Raw genomic sequence first — 20,719 nt, 5'->3', positions numbered from 1 at the left:
CTCTCCATCTGCTCTGTTTGGGTTAGGCACCTCTACCCTTGGTGCTTCATCATCTTTTCCAGGTACAATTCTCTGCCCAGATGGTTGAGGCCTAGGATGATTTCTCCTTGAATTTGTCCTATCCTTTCTTTGTGTTTCTGTATTTGTTAATACATCAGGTGATACTTATCAGCCATCATGCAATATTTATCAAAAAATGCTGTAACAAAACAGAAATAATATGTTTACCTGCTGCATTTTCTGTAGCTGTTTCCTCTGCCCTCAAGTCATCCACCACTGGTTCTTCAAGGTTAACACCTTCATTGGCAACATGTGCATCATAATCATTGGATTCATAAAACCAATACTTATCCAAAAATGATATAACAAAAAAGAAATAATATTTTTACCTCCTGCATTCTGAGTAGCTGCTTCCTCTGCCCTCATCTCATCCACCAATGGTTCTTCATTGTTAGCACCTTCATTGGCAACATGTGCATCATCATCATTCCTCTCATATGTTTGTTCATTTACTGTTTCAGCTTCTAGAGGATCACCCTCAGGCTGTTCAGATTCAGCAGCTCTCCTTTCTTGTGATAAACCACTGGGTGGTGGTCTTGGATGCCTCTTTCTCACCCTCTTAACAACTTTTTCTGGAGCTGCAGGTTGCTTAGTCTCTTTATCCCCATTCCCGTGATTCACATCTTCATTCATAACACCACCCTCTCCGGCCTCCGACTCGTTAACATCAACACCCTTCTCAGTCACAACTTCATTCAAAGTCTTCTTCACAACAACTGTTAAAGCCTTACTCAACTGATTAACCTCGCCAGTTTTCTCACTCACAACTTCAGTTTCCCTCTCATCACCGGGTGGATTGACCTCAACCACACTCTCACTGCTACCAGAAGACACCACATCGTCATTAATGATTTCAGGGTTGGCATCAATAGGGTGATCAAAGTAGAGATGGACAGTGTTGTCGTTTTTAATTGCACTCTCACACATCCTCATCACTTCAGCATCTGTCCTTAGTACTCTAAGACCCTGACCTAATTCGAAACCAGGTTCTAGCCAATACGCCTCATTATATCCAGGGTAACCCAGGTCTAAAAACAACCCCTCAACAAAAAATAAATTACATGTCTCCACATTCACCCTGTGTATCTCAGTGACGAAACCCCCTTCGTATATCACATTCCCATCTCTAACCTTTTTCAAGCAACCCATGTGATGATACACAAACGTAACTAAACGATCCATCTAAGAAATAGTAGAGAGAAGATACAATGAATAAACAGGATGTCACCAGTAAACGTAAAAAACCAGAACTTAAACAAAGAACATGAAGCAGAACGTACCTCTTCGTAGGGTTGCTCCTTGCGAACAATGGTGATCCCACGATGCCACTTGAGAACCGTTACCCTTGATTCGATAATGCCTCTCGCCTTGTATCCTTCTTCTTCGCGCCAAGCTTCGAGAGCAACGTCTCTCCCTCTCTACGTGACCTTTGATTTTCACTAGTGACACACTATTGACACTAACCACAGTAACTCAGTAACTAGTAACTTGGTATATGCTAATTGGGTTTTATGGCAAAATTAATTTGGGGCAAAACTAATGTTCAAATTAGGTTTAGTTTATTTTCCAAGTAGGATAAGAATAATTAAAATTAGAAATTCCATCTAATATAACACTAACCTTGTCAGCAAAAACGGGCCACCACGTAAGCATCGTACTCACCGGAGATATGTTCCGGCAAGCTCTTGGACACGCTTGGTAAAATTTTAAATCATTCAGGTACCTTTTTGTCAATATCAATAGTTGGGTACCAAAATGTCAGCGTTTGAATCTTTCGGGTACCGAATTGGTCATTACCTCTATTTTTGAATATACAATCATTTTGGATAAAATCCCATTTTAAAAAGATACCTATCTCGAAGAAAATTGTAATACATAGACATGACAACAAACTTTATTGACCTTTTTTTTGTCAATTGTCTCTATCTATGCTAGTATCCTCTACCTCGTCAATATAGAAATGTGTAATGAAGGATATTTACACTCAAGATATTAAAGGAATATATAATGAATTTGCCACTCATAAGAAGCGCTATAATTATAGTGCCCAAATTTATTGCCAAATCAAGATATGTTTTGCCTTTGCTGATTTTATCCTAAATTTTAGTACCATTTGAGAAATAAAAAGTAGAAGTCCACTAAAACCAAAATTAATTTCAAACCAAAAGTGTCAAATAACTTTGAAAATCCAGAGGCTGCAATAGACGCTCACTTTCACCCAATTTATTGTCAACTTTGTACAAAGGTTATCCTCCAACTTGAACCTTTAGAAGCCAAAACACAAATAAATGACCAAATATATAAATAAAGGACAATTATAGATTTGATGAAAGAAATTTATTAGAATGGATGAAGTAGTTATCATGTTCCCACCTATCCTCCTAAATATAGAGGTTTGAAAGAGTTAACGAATCTCTTGCAATGAACAAAATTAATTAAATAAATAAAAAACCTGAAAACAGAGCATACACAATATCAGTTAAAACAAAGTCACCAAAATAATAGAATTTAAATAAATAAATAAATAAATAGATAAACTTGATGAAACGATAAGAACTTTTTATATGTGATAATGGAATGTATTACAGAACAATAAAAAGCATATGAAATTTAAGTATGTGAATGAGTAATTAGCTCAGCCAAACCAATTAGAAATTGAATTGGAGTTTGTCAAAACACTATAGGGATAATTCTAAATAGATACCTATTTAATTCACAATTTTCATTGGAAACATATCTTTATCAAACATGAATGACTTAAAACAAACAAATGAATAATAAGTATGATATAGGAAATAAAAAAAGAATGCACACAATATCAAAATGCTGTGACGTATTGTCTGAAAAATCCTGCAAGTGTTTGAAAAGATGTTCTATACGTTGTTCCTCCTAAGGGAAGATAAAGAAAATGGTCAAGAACAAAAAAAAAAAAGAGAGACAGAGATATTAATAAAATGATACACAATATCTGCTTTCTCAAGCTCTTTCAATTTTTTCTGCATAGTTTAAGAAAACACAGGAAATGAATTTAAAAGAAAAATGGATAGCAATAAACTTGGCAAAAAATTCTGATGGATAACAGACAATTCAGAATTTGCAAAGAAGTTTGCTTGCAACAAAATTAGATTCCACTTTATTAGTAAGCAAATCAAAATTATAAGAAAGAAAGAAAGAACCTGAAGGAATTTGATGTCATGATCGAGGCGCTTGAGTTATACAAGAATCCCATGCTTACCTGTGAATTATAGAACCATTACCGACAACACTTTAAGTTGCAACTCATTTGAATATGTCTGAAACCCTAAACTGCAAAACAAACAAAAAATGAATACTTGAAAAAGTCAGCAAAAGAAAAGAACACAAAGTATTGAAACCTGAAGCCCAATAGGGTTAATCCCACTTTGGAATAAATAACTAACAGTAGAAACATTATGCATTTGGAGGAAGAAGAAAAAGTATGCAAGGATCTTTTTCTGCTTTCAAGCGCATGACGTGCAGCAGATTCCAACACTTGTCCAATTTCTGTTTATTGCTGCGGTGGCACGTTCTTTCCCATCGTGCTTCCTCCATCTCTGGGTCGCCCTACTTTCCTGGACTTCCGAAATCTCCTTTTCCATTTAGTCTGACTTTTAAGATAAACTTCAAATCTTCAACTACAATCTCGACCCTACTGGTTGCTGGGATACCGTCCGCTGCTCTCTTCACCTTGTGCTATAGTCTCTGTTGCTAAAACTTCTTCTTTATCTGGGTTCATTCCGTTCTTTCTCCTTCGACACAAGGCTTTTTCTTGCTGCCACATTTACAATTTCCAGCGCTATTCTGATGAACGGGACTGTCCAGCCGATCTTGGTGACTTGAAACACAATTTTCAGTTGGTGACATGAAGAAAAAAATGAGAAGGAAGAGGAGGATCAGAGAATGTGGGGGTGGCGGGGGTGGTGAGACGAAGAAAAAAATTAAGTTTCTTTTCTTTTGTTGCTTTTTAATTTTCAGTCACCAAAAATAAAAGGAAAGAGAGCAATTTGATTTTGAGAATGTAATTGTGCGGAAAAATCCACGCTTCGGCGCACCGGAGGAAACATTGTTCTTTGGTGCAACGTGTCGTCACCACCGATGATGCTAAATTGGGAGAATACTATTCTATGCCTCGTGTATTGAACTGCTTAACTTTTATATTTTAAATAGATATATCACACATAATTATACGTTTCACATTAAGTCACCAAATTAAAAAAACTAAAATCTCTATTTATAAATAAAAATAATGAATTTTTTATGGTTAATATTAAAATATTAACATAAAGAACTTCCGTCATACTAAAATTAATTCTCAACAATTAAAAAAAAATTCAAAGAACTCGTAGTTATAAATTAAAATTGAGTAATACATAAATAAAAATATTACAAATACTTAAAAAAACAATCCATTGTAAAAAAAAAAAACACACACACACATTTAAACATACGTATTATATATTATGAAAAAAATTTTCTGTACACCACATTCAAAGTATAATCGTAAAACCATTGTTAAATGTGCTACTACATACTTTAAAATACATTGCATAGAATTTTTCATGACTTAGAATAGTATTTATCATTAAATAATAACACAAGAAGCACATACTTTATAATAAATTGTAAATATAATCCAATGTGCAATACTTCTTAATCAATGGTACAATCGAAAAATTTTCATTCAATTGTTCTTTAAGATTTTTTAGGTCTTGCTCTACTTTTGAGATTCCTAATAACAATTCAACACGCAATTAAATAGATGATTGTTTTATTTGGTAGCAAAATGAGGAGAGAATAAAAAAATAGTACATGGTAAATAATTACTTTTGGTATTAGATTATTCATGGTATAAAATTTCAAACTATTACTCGGCAAGTGAAGGTATGCACTGCTAAATAATATACTTTTTCATGAGTTCGAAAATAATCCTAAGCTCAAAAATTAGGAGAATAGAGAATGATAGAAAAACTAAATCGTCTAAAATGTTGAAAATATTAAAATAGCAAATTAAGACACATTAGTATAACATCAAATTATGCATCTACTTGATATGATAGATGTTCTTTTAACGGAGACGATTATAAGAATATTTAATACAACCCCAATTTCTTTTCAAATTAAACAAAAAAAATAATGATCATGTTGCTTAGAATGAAATTTACCCCAATTTCCAACAAAAAGGAGCTCCGCATTTACAATTGATTGGGAGGAACAATAAATAAAGAATTAAAAAAAAATTCGAGAAAAGATTGAAAAGAATGAAAGCAATGAATTTACAAAAAGAAATTAGTGATCTTATACAGCTAACAATTTTCAAACTGTAAAGTTTTGAGATCTTTAAAAAATGAGAAGAGTTTTAAGTGTACCAGAAATACCGGTATTCTAGTTGTTTTAACTGTTGATCTGAATTATAAAAAATATATATAACATATATTAATTGAAATCAATGGTTAAAACAACTGAAACACTGATATTTTCGATACACTTAAAATTTCTCCTAAAAAATGAATTAAAATTGGTTTAGATCAACCACAGCCCACAAGGACAAACATAAGAGACACAATACAATCTTAATTAAATTTTTAACTAATTAATTTATTATCCAAGTGAGAAAAAAAGAAATAAAAAATGAAAAAATTATTATCCAAGTGAAAAAAAAATAAAAATAAAAAAATATATATAAAAAAAAACAAAAAATATATCTCTACATAAGTCTGAATAACATTCAAACTAATTTTCTTGGCCTTCTAAATAAAATCTGACCACATCTACTAAAAAAAATAAAATAAAATAATAAAATCAAAATTTAGCATTTGCAAATAATAATAAACTTGAGGATTATAAAAAGTCGTAGAAAAAAAAAGTAAGGAATTTTTAGGAATCCATTTGGAAGATAAAGACATCCTAAAAGCAAATTTTGAGTTAAGAGTATTTATGAATGGAGCCATTGATAGAAGTAATAGCTTTAGGATTATAGGACACTAAAGCCTCAGTATCAAAATAATACTTATGTTATTTGGTATTAGCTTTTGGTGAGTAATAATAAATCTATAAAATGTGTAATGGAATATAATGGATGCTGTTAGATGATAGTTTCTTTGGTTGGAGTCACATTAACTGTTAATTTGCAATACTTATCTTTAACTATTGTTGACATAACTAGGCTCTGTTTGGTTGATGTATAGGATGAGACATAGACACAAAGACATAGACATTAAAGACATAGACATAAAATATTTGTGTCTATATATTGTGTTTGGTAAAAATAATGAACAAGACACAAATATTTGAAAAAGACTAAATTACCCTTTATTTAACCACAATTTTATCAATACCACTATACACCCATCACCTCAAACGCTACATATGTCATTACAATTAAATTTTTATTTCTTTTCGTATTTTTTTTCCTTCTAATATCATCTCAAATTATCATTCAAATATTAAATATACAGTTTTTTTTTAAAAAATAGAAAATCAAAGCCTAAAATTTATCAAAGATTAATTAAAATTTAAATAAATAAAAAGTTAAATGTATAATTTTTTTTTGAAAAAAATGGGAGAACAAATTTGGTTGTAAAATCTAAAAGAGAAAGTAAAAAAAGAAATATTTGAAGAGATAAGAGGATAAATTTTGAAAATTTAAAAATTGAATAAGGGTAAAAGAGTAAAAAATTAGTGTCTCACAAGTTGTGTCTCAGTGTCTCATCAAATTGGAGGTACACAAATTTAGTGTCTCCGTATCCTCCTGTGTCCATAAAAAATTTGTGTCTCACCAAACGAAACAGCAGATATGTGTCATCGTATCGGACATCAACCAAACACTACCTAAGGCAACATGCTTCTTCATGCTTATGAGTTATAACGGATGAGTAACATTAATATTCACTAATATTGAATCCTCCTTGTTGAATATTAAAAAAATAATTAAAATATAGAGTTTGCAATTAGTTATTTCATTTCTTTCTACAAAATGCATGATTATTGATATACTATTATTATTTTGATTATTGAGAGCGAGCCAGAGAAATTTTTTTTATTTTTTTTAAAATAAAAAAAGAATAAAAAAAAAGACGAAATTCTCTTTTTTTTATTGTCATTGTATGTGTTCATACATACATGTATCTATAGATCTATCAGTACAATACAAAGTTTAATTGATCACTAAATTTTAATTTTGGTTAGATCTAATGTTAATGTTTGGTGCTTAATTAATTCATAGCTATTCATATTTTTTATGTTGTGGTTTTGATAGTTTGCTTTGAATGTTGTTGTCAGATTTGGTGAATAGATGATCAATAACCTTTAGCCTATTTTTCATGATGTAACAACAAATAGAGTGATAACTAATAAATTATAATATGCAGTCGAACTTTTTTAAGTAGTTCCATTATTTTTAAGTATTTTGCATGCTTAATTTTGCACATTTTTTAAGTTGTTCAATTTATAAATGAAGTATTGAAGTATGAGTTAATGCAATATATGTTTTTTGCACAATAATTCATTCAATTGAGCAATTGTTATATTACCATATAGCAAGGTTGGTTTGATAAAATTAATATATATTATCTGAGTTTTATAAAAGCCTTTTGTAAGCAATCGATTTGGGTTATGTTGTAGTTGTTTTTTGATTATGTTTCTATTAAGTCATTTCTCTATTAAGTTTTTAATTTTTTTATGTTAAATGTTGCTCTAGGATAATATTTTTTTGTGCATACATTTTTCTAAGCAGGAGTATCATTTTAACCAACATATATTTTGTATCTGTGTTTTTTCATATATTTTTTTTCTCATTATTCTTTAATCCATTTTGTCTCTGTAATTTGGAACATTAAACATGCCCGTACTTCGTATGGTAATGCGCTCATTTGAAATTGATTTTTATTATGATTTATGATTTATAAATCTTATCAAAATATAGTGTTAGAATTTTTACATTAACTGACACACAAAATTTTGTTACAGGTAAATTTGTTGAAATAGTATTCTTGATTTATTATCTGAATTGGTTTATTATTTATAGTCTAACTTCACTTATCAATCTGTATTTCATTAGCCATTATAACAATATCACAATGCAAATGGCCATTTTGGTAAAAAAAATCTATATTTAATTTGTTTAGGGTTTGCTAAGTGTGAAGTTGCTGCTACATTTGGTAATGATAGAGTTTATTTAGAAAAGTATGTCTAGAAAAAATTATTTTTTTAATTGTTAAGAATTAATTTTAGCAAGACGAAAATTCTTTATATTAATATTTTAATATTAACCATAAAAAATTCATTATTTTTATTTATAAATAGGGATTTTAGTTTCTTTAATTTGGTGACTTAATGTGAAACTAGGGATGGCAACAGGGTAGGTAGGGGCGGATTTTTGCTCTACCCGACCTCGTCCCGCCCCGCCGAACAACAATCTGCGTAGAACCCACCTCGCTTCTACACACGGGTAGTAAAACGTTGAACCCTAACCCTTACCCGCCCTGCCCTTACCCGCTCCTATAATTATTAAAATCTAATAAATAAAATAAAATTTTAAAATTTATATAACCATTATCACATATATAACATAAATTAAAATAAAAATTTAAATATGATATAATATTATTAATAATTTATTAATTATTTTACATATATTATACATATTATATATATACCGGAACGGGTATTATCTAAACCCGACCCCTTCCCGTCCCTTCAAAAAACCGCCCCACTAAAAATCCACCCCTGGAACTGGTAATTATCTGCCCGAGATAGAGACAGAGTCTCACAGGTTCGGATGGTGTTGTCACTTGCCACCCCTATGTAAAACATACAATTATATATGATATATTTGTAATAAAATTATAAAATAATATATACGTCATAATGGCGTAAATGTGACTTATATTAAGTTATGAATTGGTTTAGCATTCCCCGTACATCCTAAGGGCTCTGCACTAGTTAGATAGTAAAAGAAGGGTTGGTAATGACAAATGAACGCAAAGCTCAAAATCAAAGTCAAAGTCAAAGTCAAATAGAAATTTAGCTAGCTAATAAAAAAAGTTTAACACTGTAAATAATAGTTGTTAAGAATAATGATAATCGGAGTGAAGAAGAAGAGAAACGTGAGCACTGCATCAGCTTCCTCAGCTTCGAAACTGTTGGCAATGGCGAAGAAACGAAGCTCTAAAGCTACGCTTTTACTCATCTTCATCTCCTTCACAGCTCTCTATGCTTTCCTTCCTGTCTTGGCTCCTCTTCCTTCTCTCTCCTCCTCCTCTCACCACAACAAAGTAACTTCCTTCACTCTTACAATCTCAATTTCCACTTCACACCAACTACCACCTATTCAACCTTGTTTTCATGCAGGTTAACAGAAACTTTGAGATTTCCCGCGATATGTTCTGGAAAGATTCTCAACCCTTTCAGATCATTGGCGGTGACTTGCACTATTTTAGAGTGCATCCACAGGTACATATGAATCTGAAAATTTGGTAATTAGGTTAGCTTAGGGGAACCCTAGCACTCTGGACTCAGTTCAAATCAAACGGTGATGTGTTTTGTGTTCTAGTTTCCAGTACTGGGAAGATAGACTCTTAAAAGCCAAGGCATTGGGATTGAACACAATTCAAACTTATGTTCCCTGGAATTTACATGAACCAAGCCCTGGACGCCATGTTTTTGAGGGTTTTGCTGACATTGAATCTTTCCTCAAACTCTGTAACAAGCTAGGTCTACTTGTCATGCTTAGACCTGGTCCATACATATGTGCAGGTTGCTGTAAAAACCTCCTTTCTCTTTTATACAATTCTTTTTAGATGGTGATTTACAGTTTCTGTTGATTTTGTTTCAGAGTGGGATTGGGGTGGTTTCCCTGCTTGGTTCTCTTCCATGAGCCCATCCCCCAAGCTAAGGTCATCAGATCCTACTTTTCTTCGTCTGGTATGCTTTCAACATGGATTGTGTTTAATAGACTTATAGACCCTTGATTATTCCACTTTTACTTTTGGGGAATACAACACTGAGCTGATAATCTCTATGAACAATCACTCCTACATTGTTTATCTATCATTTTGGTTTCATTAAAACATCTAGGTACTTGTGGGTTGTTGTCTTTTTCTGTATCTGTCTCTGTGCTTAAGTGTAGCTGTTATTGAAGTTTCAACTTACTATAGTTTCCTGTTCAAGGTTGAAAGATGGTGGGGTAACCTGCTTCCAAAATTGGTTCCTCTCCTATATGAAAATGGAGGTCCAATAATAATGGTTCAGGTATGAAGTTACCTTAACTGGAGATTTATGGAAATCTTCTATTTTGAACTTAAACTACTTACCTTATGAAAGAAAAATTAGATTGATTTCTGTGGCACTGTTTGGCACAGATTGAAAATGAGTATGGTTCATATGGAAATGACAAAGCATATCTCCAACACCTTGTCGTGCTGGCTAGAAGTCATCTCGGACCCGATATCATTTTGTATGAAGCTTTATGTTTTTGAACCATATCTTCTTTATTCTAAAATTAACGTATCCTTGTGTGGAGGGTGTTTTCGAAGATGGTGTTACAATGTTATTTTATTAAAACTGTTGAATTTTTCTAAATGTACATGCTCTATCTTTCAGGCAATTAAAGCTGAACGATGATATTGAATTACAACATCTATGTTTACCTGAGGAATATCTCGTTTGTTTATTATCTTTCTTATATTCACCTTGTCCAGATACACTACAGATGGGGGGGCTAGGGAAAATCTTGAGAAAGGAACTATTCGTGGGGATGCAGTCTATTCAGGTGAGAACCCAATACTATACATGCTGTTTTTGCACATATTTTTCTTTCCATCCTCCTCTGTCTCTCCCTCCCCTACCATAAACACATATCATTCACTTGAATATATTCTACTCACATTGGTTGTCCATATTATCTCCTCCTGTAGCTGTTGACTTCAGTACTGGTGATGATCCTTGGCCTATATTCGAGTTACAAAAGAAGTACAATGCCCCTGGAAAATCACCGCCATTGTCAGCGTATGTGTATTGTTATTGAATATTGTTTTTGTTCATGATATGGTAAATACAAAAAGCTCTTGTCATATCAGTGAATTTTACACTGGGTGGCTTACACATTGGGGGGAGAAAATTGCCAAGACTGATGCTGATTTTACAGCAGCTTCCCTTGAGAAAATTCTGCAAAAAAATGGTTCGGCAGTCTTATATGTATGTCTGAACTTCCAGCTTTGTACTATATTTGAGAATAGCATTTCAAGTGATCCATTTTGATCACGTTTTCTGATTTTCAGATGGCACATGGAGGTACAAACTTTGGGTTTTATAGTGGAGCAAATACTGGTTCTGCTGAGGCTGATTACCAGCCTGACCTAACTTCATATGATTATGTGAGCAATCTTTTGACCCATCTGTTGCACCTCACCTTACATTTGTTGCAGACTGAACTGATTAACTCTTTCCCAGGATGCGCCAATTAGAGAAGATGGAGATGTTGACAACTCAAAATATAATGGTTTGTGTTGTGTTCTCTTGTTTTGAAGCACAGTATTGCATTTATGCAATTTAAACTATGATGCCCAAGAAAGAATTGAAGTTGGTTCTTGTTTTGTAAATGTTTCAGCTATTCGGAAGGTTATAGCCCGATATAGCTCAGTGCCCCTTCCATCTGTTCCATCTAATATTCAAAAGACAGCATATGGACCAATTCACTTGCAGCGGAAAACTTCCTTATTTGATGAATTTAATTTTACCAGTTCCACCAATGTCTTTGAATCTGAACAACCAATGTCAATGGAGTCTGTGGGCCAGGTAAAAGTGATGGTTTTTCATAATTGTGCATTATTCCTAAATGATATATCATCCAAGCTTAATGTTCTTTGTGTACAGTTGTTTGGATTCTTGTTATATGTCACCCAGTACAAAGCGAATGGAGGCATAAAAACTTTGCTTATACCAAAGGTGCTATTTGAGTTCTTCTCATTATTGTTTCCTGGCAACTTTTTTTCCACATATTATCATCTTTTTTTTTACTTGCTAGAAACTCTACCGTATTTTGCACTGGAAGAACTTAACTTCTCTAATATTATAAATTATGTGCAGTTGCATGACAGAGCTCAAGTATTTATATCATGCCCTTCTGAAGTAACTGGTGCAAGGCCATCTTATGTTGGTGCCATAGAAAGATGGTCAAATAACAAACTCAACCTTCCTAATCTTAAATGCCATTCTAACATCAACTTATTGATTCTGGTATATACCTGCTTTTATATATAGAAAAAATAAAATAAAAATATACATTTGAAGTATTACATAGTTGCTTACTGATAAACTTCCATAGGATATCTATGATCCATGAGCTTTTCTGCATAAAGCATTCTTCCCCATTGTTGTAGGTGGAAAACATGGGTCGTGTAAATTATGGACCTTACATCTTTGATGGAAAGGTAAAGGCCATTATAATGATGATGATGTTGCTGCTCTGAGAATTCAATCATAGTTTTGCTGATATTTGTAAGAACTCTTACAGGGCATTCTTTCCTCTGTTTATCTGGACGGGGAAATATTACACAGGTGGAAAATGTTCCCTATTCCTTTGCACAATCTCAATGAAGTGCCAACCCACAATGGCATCATGCAGGTTGCATATTCTGCACGTGGAAAAAGATTGACGAGTAAGCATGGTATGTACTAAAAGTATGCAGCAAACAACAAATTTCATGCCTTTTTTTTTCCCTGTCACTTCTACCTGCAATGATGTCACTTGATTCATGTAACTTGTATCACCCAGTGAAACAGCTTCTTTATTTTATCTCGACTTGATGATGGGGTTATGAAATGATAATCTAAAATCCGTAATGAAGTTGCTCCATTTTGTTTGCAGAGAATACTTCAAGAGAGCCTGCATTCTATTCAGGTCATTTCTCAATTGACAAATCAAGCGAGGTCAAGGATACATACATATCATTCAACAACTGGGGCAAAGGCATTGCATTTGTTAATGACTTTAATATAGGAAGATATTGGCCGGTAAAATAGTCTCCTTTCCCTCTTCAGTGAATTACTATATATACGTAATTATAACTGTGTGACTGATTATTGTTCTTGATAGTTGAGAGGACCACAGTGCAACCTCTATGTTCCTGCTCCAGTTCTTAAGCAAGGAGATAATATTCTGGTACGACTTGGCACTGACTATTGTTTATCTCTAGCACACATTATATCCAATTATATGGGCTTCATTACTGTCAAACATCATTTAAATCAATAACTATATTATTATGATTATGACGACGACGACGATGATGCAGGTAATCCTGGAGTTGGAATCTCCAGACCCTGAACTTGTTGTACACAGTGTTGATGAGCCAGACTTCACATGCAGTTTTGGTAATATGAATCTCCATCAGCTTTAAGTTTTAATAATAGAAGATTACATGACAAAAATGAGCTGCTTTTGCTTAGTTCATAAAAACTATCTTTAACCGTATGTTAGAAATTAATGTCCAAATTGATGTGGCATAGTAATGATTTTATGCTATATGGTATAAATATGCTTTTGTTATGACGATATCTCTTAATAATTCTCTTTAACTTTATTATGTCACATACTCGTTAGATTCAAATTCGAAAGATAACAGAAAAGAGAAATAGAAGTTAGAAATAGAAAATGAGAGAAATAAATCGTCATTGGCCAAAGTCATTATTCTAGATCGATTCTATCTTGAGTTTTTGACTTGACTTTCAAAAATTAAATCATTCTGATCATCTAAATTTTGTTACACTAGTGTATCTCTTTCTTGAGCAATTAGAAAATAATTTAAAATAAGAATATTAAGCTAGCATTTCTTCTATTTCTTTTGATTTTTTTTTCCAACAACAGACTTTGAAAAATGTTTCTAAAAAAAGAGGTTTGTTCATTCCACGATCCGAAAATAACGTTGTACAGAACAGAATTTAGTTACGTGGCCGAAAACATCGGTGATAACAATAGATTCTTAACAAAATCTTTGCTGTAACAGTAACACTTTGTTGATTCCTGCAAATAAGGAACAGAAAATAAAGGGAAACCCAGCAAAAAATTTTAATTGCATCTCCTCCGGAATCTCCCCTATTTTTTCTTGAGAAATGAGCAAAAAGATCAGCACAACCTCACAGGCTTGCGCTGCTTGTAAGCACTAACGTAGGAAGTGTGGTCCTAACTGCATTCTCGCACCATATTTTCCTCACGATCGCCAAAAACAATTCCTTAACGCTCATAAATTGTTTGGAGTTGGAAGAATGACTGATCTCATCAAACCACTCGGTCCTACCGAGAGAAACATTGCCATGGAAACCATCATCTACGAATCTGAGATGCGAGCCTATGATCCTGTTAACGGTTGTTGTACAGTGATTCAACAGCTTCAATCTGAGATTGAGTACCGTCAAGCTGAGCTTCAACTTGTTCTTCATCGTCTCGCCCTCTTCAAAGCTCAAGCGCAGCAGCAATCTTCGAGTTGCAACCAAGCTAATAACGTTGAAGGAATTCCATTTCAACCGGATCAATATTATGAAGCTACTAACATGGATAGCAATAGCTCCATTACGCATGAAGTGGATCTTAATGCATGGATGATGCAAAACTTGCAATCACCTGCGTTGTTATCACCTTTGGCATTAACCAATGAGAATGAAAATGGCAATGTTGGAGTTGATGATAATAATGGCTATGTTTATGATCAGAAGCATATGCTTGACCTTGGTTTTAAAGAAACCAAATCAAATCATCAAACACCAGTGGAGGGCATGCATTATTCAGGTTTGTAAGCATCATACTGTTGATTATATATTATACTCTGTTCTTTCATTGATGTTAATATGATACAATATTATTCTCAAATATGCAGGGATGAAGCAAATTTAAAATTTTCAAGATCAGGAACAGAATCACAGAATATTAGGCTAGCAAAGTTTTACAACTTAACATAGATTGTAGAGAAGATGGCATAAGATCAATTTTGTAATCATCACTAGCTAGGTATTGCCTTTGATTATTAATTTCAAAGTTCAAACATTACACCAACTTCTTGTTTATTATGTCTTTTGATAAATTTTTGCAGCAATATAGCACTATCATTATTACCTATTTTTTTACCAATACAAATATAAAATAAAAGTATATTGTTGGATTATTAGACTAAAGAAATTGGATTCATGACTAAAAGTGCTGGCAAAAACAATAAATTTTGTTAGCTCTTGAGCTTCTCTCCAACACAAGAATGGCAACACAAATGAAATATGAAATATATATAAGAAACTTTAGGTTGAATCAATAAAATTTCAAGAAAGGTGAAGCTTGAAGGTGTCTAGTTGTGACTCCAACTGCTGCTGATCATGATCAAGATCTTGATGATGATTACGATCTGCACGTAAGATGTTGATCAAGGCCTTGACTTGTCCAAGCTCTTGTTCCAAGCTCCCTTTGAGAACATTGAGTGTCGCTAACATGGCATCACGGTTGTTCACATTCATGGCTACTCCTTCAATACCCTTTAACCTTTCATTATTATTCTCATTCTCACCTTCTTCACCTTTAACTTCTCTTGTTGCCTTGGCCTCATCATCTTCATCATTTGGGAACACAGGTTCAAGTTCCAATCCATCTTCATTGAAATTCCACCCACTTATCCTTCTTTGCTTCATCAACTTCCCATGCTTCACTTGATCATCATCATCATCATCATCATCATTATTATTGTTCATAGAAGAAGCCTTGCTGATTTCCTTGTACCTCTTCTCAACACTTGGCAACCCATGCAGCACGTTCTTCACCAAAAACTCGGATCCCTTACAGTTTCTAAAGAACGGATGCTTCAGAAGCTTCTCCGCCGTAGGCCTCTTAGCCGGATCCTGATCCAGGCAAGAAGCCACCATGTCCTTGAAGTTCTTGGAGAATTTCTTACCATGGGAGCTGGAACCGCCGCCAAACTTGTCCAGATCGGAGAACCGAAAGCGTTTGGTGATCTTGAGAATCATGGACTTAGAAGGAGGAAGGTGAGAGAGTGGAGGCCTTCCATGGGCCAACTCCAACGCCGTGATCCCAAACGACCATATATCAGCCTTGAAACTGTAACCGACGTGGGAGTGGATCACTTCCGGCGCCATCCAATACGGTGTTCCGGCGACATCTTTGAGCATGAGAGAAGAACACGAACAACAACCAGGAACACTTGAAGAAGAAGAAGAGGAAGAAGAGGAGCTCATGATTGACTCGTAGATGGAAGCGGAGACGCCGAAATCGGCGAGCTTGACGGATCCGTTGGAATCGACGAGAATGTTACCGGCTTTGATGTCTCTGTGGAGATGTCCCTGGCTATGGAGATAGGACAAAGCGTTGAGAGTCTCTCTGAGGATGAATGCGATGCATGGCTCTGAGAATCCGTCCGGGAAGGAATGAGAGATGATGGATTGGAAGGATCCGCCGGCCATGAAGGGCATGACCACCCAGAGACGGTGGTCGACGGTGAAGCAGCAGTGTGCGTTGAGGATGTTGGGGTGGGAGAGGAGGGAGAGAGTCTTGACTTCGCGGCGGACGTCGTCGAAGTCGGGACGGGAGCCGTCGAGGTCGATGGATTTGATGGCGACGAGGGAGGAGTTGATGGGGATGCAGATAGCCTTGTAGACGACGGCGCTGACGCCGGAACCGATCTCGTCGAGGAGCTTGTATGAGGTGGAGTCGAGTGGGTATTGAAGCCTTCTTGGTGATTCTAATTCCGATGATGAGTCCTTTGTCGCCATGATTTGAGTAGCTGAGTGAATTGGAAGAAGATGCATAGTTGGTGTGCATGGCCATGGATAATCAACAAGGTATTAATAAGTGCCACCAAAGTGGCGGGTGGGTTACGTTATGGCGGTTTTCTTGTGAGGTTTTGGAGGAAAAGCAAAAATAAAGTAGCGGTGATTTCTCTCTGTGGATGTCAAACTATGCATGTGAATCAATCACAAAGTTTTAATAAGTTTTTCTATTTATTCACATCATCTTCGTCTTTAATTGAAAAAGATAATAATTGTAGCGGAGGCACGCAGAACCATTTGTTTCTCATCCATCTGGGCAGACAAGAGAATATCTTTCTAGCCTCCAAGTTTGCAACTATATATTACTGACTAAGGCAAACTATAAACTTGATCTTGCCTCAAATGTCAAAAATTTCTTTCTCATCAACCCAGCTTTTTCTTGCAGAATCTTCCAATCCAGTCTTCCACTTGCGGCACAAATATTGGAAAGCAGCATGAAGATCCCAGTTATTTTTTACTTTATAGGGTCAGAATGTATCGTATAGGATTGGATAATTTAATTTGAATGAAAAGTTAGGGCAATTCACCTAAATAAAATAAAAGAATCAAATATTTATTTAAATGTAACCATTGAAAATTGATTACTTACTTGTTTTAAACTTTAAACTGTGGTACTTTTTACGGTTTATGAAAAATATAAACAACACATAAACAGTGGTATTCTTTCTACAGTTTATGAATAGTAAGCATGCATACATAATACGTTTTATCCTTTCCATAGTTTATAAGAAGTAAAAACTCTATATATATTCAATGAAATCAATTATGTAGAAGAGTATTATTTTTATAATGGCAAGTAAGGAAGAGAGTACGTAGTTTCTTTGTGCTAGTGCATTGCTCTAGAAAAATTCATAGAAGCAAGAGATACAGTGTGAAATTTACTGACAGAGAATCCTTGAGTGTATTTATCAGTTTATCGAATACATTGCCAGATCTAAAGAACAGTATATTACAAGGTATTTGGGAACAAGTGGGTGAATTGTCCGAAAAGTTATGTCATCATGCATATTTTATGTTGCATTTACATATGCTTTATTTTATTTTTATTTTATATATGCTGTTTGTTGAGTTAAACCCCAAAGTGGTCCCTGAGATTCACAAAATGCACCGATTTAGTCTCTGACTTCCCAATTGCACTAATTACGTCTTCTAGATTGCAAAAAATGCATCAAGTTGGTCGCTCTCGAATTTTCCGTTCATATGTCTTGCCGGCAGGAGTGACGTGGCAAATCATTGCCACGCTGAAGTGTCTAACGGTTGAATGATGTGGCAAATGAAAGTCTATGACCCAATTTGGTCCCTGATCCCTTTTTAAACCCTAACTCAGAAGTAGCGCACCACTTCTTCTTTTTCCCTGCTCATTCTCGTAGCCGTTACTCTGCTGGTTGGATGATGGTTGGACGTGCAGATGAAGGAGAGGGAAGTTCTATGCGATCAACGACAAGGAGGCCAAGTTAGAGCAGAGCCTCGCGAGTACCAGAGCGGTGTGGGTGTGGGAAACGTCCTGTGCTCTGATGGTCTGAAACGGAAACTCACCCAAATAAGCCCTTCTTTGGATGCCCGAATTACAACGTGAGTGTTTTCTGAAGATTTGTTGTTGACTATTTTGATGGTAACTGTTAAATTTCGTGTTCACAGAGTAGTGGAAGAAGATAGTGTGGGTTCTTTCGATGGGCAGACATTTTAAAAGATGATAAAGGAAATTTGGAAGACACTGCGGCATACAACAATGAAAAAGTGAGCGTCAGTCTTGCTTTGAGGATTGGCAATTCGGAGGTTGAGTTAAGGACCCAGAAATATATAATACAAATGTTAGAATTGCTGTTTTTTTCCTGTTAGTTGTTGTTTTAGTTGTGATGGTAAAAATGTAAGAACTGTGTTTGAAAGCATATGTTAATGAATGTATGGAAACTCTTTAGTTTATTAGTGTGTTATGTGTAGATAGATTTTACAAAAATGGAATCCAAACTGAATGAACAGAAGAGGTAAATTGATAACGGTAGTTGTTGATTATAAACAAGACATTGTCAATGTAACACACTATCAATTGACCATATAAGGATAAACAAAATGAAACAGCCACCAATTCTAAAATAAGAAGGCCTTTAAGTTTAAACTCTGTTAAAGTATTTACTACCAGAAAAATAAAATAAACCATACAGTCTGGCTATGAGCTATTCTTGTAGGGAAATAACAAAAAACCAAAAAAAACAACCAATGCCCAAATTTCATATATATTCCGAAATCAGCAGCTAGAACATCCAATATCAAGTGTTTTTCTTCCTTGGTGCCTTGAACTGTGGTGTTGGAACGAACTTCATGAAATTTGCTAACCTGAAAGATGTGGCTGCACTTGCTCCTTGCATGGAATCAACAGAAGTAGTTACTGATTGTGGTGAGTTCTTCCGTTTGGTTGGTAATTTATGTGGCCTTTTCGTTGTTGTTGGTAGTGCCTGAGTTAAGTGTGAGAATTAGTATGAGTTAGTGTGAAAATGGGAGTTATGACTAGGAAGTAAACAACAAATGTTTTGGGACATTTTATACCTCATCTTGTGTTTCATCATAGTTTGGTTGGGATAATTCAACTTCTTCAGCTTGCAGTGCAGCCACTGGTGGTGAAAGAGTGTTTGTAACACCTGCACCAGAAGGAATGTCAGCTGCTTGTGGTCCCGGAGTGGCAGTGTTGCTTGCTTCAGCTGCAGGTGTACTCCCAGTAGGAGTAGCTTTGGCCTTGGAAGCTGCCACAGTAGCTGCTGCAGCTGATACTGTGGCAGCAGCAAGCTCATCAGCTCTCTTCTGTTTACATCCCCTCTTGGTGTGGCCCTTTACACCACAATATGTGCATGTGAATGGTTTCAGCTGTCTCTTTAGAGTAATAGTCTGCTTAGCTTTCTTATTTACACTAGTACCTTCAACAGCGTCTTTTCTTCTTTTGGTTGTGAGTTTTTCTGGTTTTCGTTTGACATTAGGAGCCTGGGACTGATTGTAGACTAATTTTTCCTACATGGATTGGCCCGGGAGAGGATACCTTAATGGTTTTCATAACATAGCATCCATGATTTTTCATCAATCTACACTAAATTCCCAAGTAAAATCCATAATGATGGATACCTTACTACTATGGAAAACAGAACAAGACTATCGAATATACTGCATGCCTACCTCTGCCACAGGAGATTTTACGCAGAATCTTTGCTCCTTCCTTCACCGATCTTGAGCCAACGATGACCAGGTTCCTCTCAACTCCAAATTACTTCAGTCCGAAAAGCCTCGGCAGGGCTCTCGAATGCCAGGGTTTGATGCTTTCAGTTCGCAGAAGATGAAGAAGACGAAGTGATCTCTTTGAGTAGGGGGGAGTTTGAACGTTTTGTTAATACTTCCTAGTTGAAACGGCGTTGTCTAGTTATGGGTTCAGCACCAAAATCCAATACGACGGCGTTTTTCATCCTCTAGCGTGGCAATCATTTGCCACGTCACTCTCGCCGGTAAGACATATGAACGGAAAATTCGAGAGGGACCAACTTGATGCATTTTTTGCAATCTGAATGACGTAATTAGTGCAATTGAAAAGTCAGGGACTAAATCGGTGTATTTTGTGAATCTTAAGGACCACTTTAGAATTTAACTCGTTGTTTATTCTAGTAATAAAATTAAGCGTCTTTTAAAAACACATTAGGAATAAATAATATTTTTTGTGAAGAGAAAATAGTATGGTAGATCAGGCTACACAGTTCGATCGAAACTAATTTCTATACTACTTGAAACAAGTACTATGTGTATTTTTTGGCTTTTTTATTGAAATAAATAAATAAAAAAAGATTAT

General features: G+C 34.9%; 3 protein-coding genes across 4 annotated transcripts; 2 read left to right on the top strand and 1 right to left on the bottom strand.

The window, feature by feature from the left end:
- Positions 1-8,962: 8,962 nt before the first annotated feature.
- On the top strand, positions 8,963-13,624 carry BGAL17 (beta-galactosidase 17). Of its 2 annotated transcripts, none has more exons than XM_088496745.1 (19): positions 8,963-9,350; positions 9,427-9,528; positions 9,636-9,831; positions 9,911-9,999; positions 10,246-10,326; positions 10,437-10,531; positions 10,776-10,846; positions 10,992-11,082; positions 11,154-11,271; positions 11,355-11,450; positions 11,527-11,575; positions 11,684-11,871; positions 11,950-12,021; positions 12,163-12,312; positions 12,456-12,506; positions 12,590-12,743; positions 12,944-13,089; positions 13,172-13,237; positions 13,371-13,624. In XM_088496745.1, exons 1-19 carry the CDS (start codon positions 9,153-9,155, stop codon positions 13,473-13,475), a joined length of 2,118 nt encoding a protein of 705 aa, XP_088352871.1. In that variant the 5' UTR covers positions 8,963-9,152; the 3' UTR covers positions 13,476-13,624. The 2 variants fall into 2 exon arrangements, with proteins under 2 accessions (XP_088352871.1, XP_088352872.1); XM_088496746.1 differs by having other exon boundaries at positions 9,629-9,831.
- A 457-nt stretch (positions 13,625-14,081) lies between these two features.
- LOC107610289 (uncharacterized) lies at positions 14,082-15,298 on the top strand. The gene is made up of 2 exons (XM_016312356.3): positions 14,082-14,860; positions 14,949-15,298. The coding sequence occupies exons 1-2, from the start codon at positions 14,341-14,343 to the stop codon at positions 14,963-14,965; spliced, it is 537 nt and encodes a 178-aa protein (XP_016167842.2). The 5' UTR covers positions 14,082-14,340; the 3' UTR covers positions 14,966-15,298.
- Positions 15,185-16,875, bottom strand: LOC107612662 (Protein kinase superfamily protein). The gene has a single exon (XM_016314363.3). It carries the CDS (start codon positions 16,873-16,875, stop codon positions 15,382-15,384), a length of 1,494 nt encoding a protein of 497 aa, XP_016169849.1. The 3' UTR covers positions 15,185-15,381.
- Between the last annotated feature and the right edge of the window lie 3,844 nt (positions 16,876-20,719).

Source organism: Arachis ipaensis, chromosome B8, assembly GCF_059453495.1.
Source record: "Arachis ipaensis isolate K30076 ecotype BB chromosome B8, ASM5945349v1, whole genome shotgun sequence".
NCBI classification, from domain to species: Eukaryota; Viridiplantae; Streptophyta; class Magnoliopsida; order Fabales; family Fabaceae; genus Arachis; species Arachis ipaensis.
Note: the sequence above shows the minus strand (reverse complement) of the source record. Positions and strands in the feature narration are given on the sequence as shown.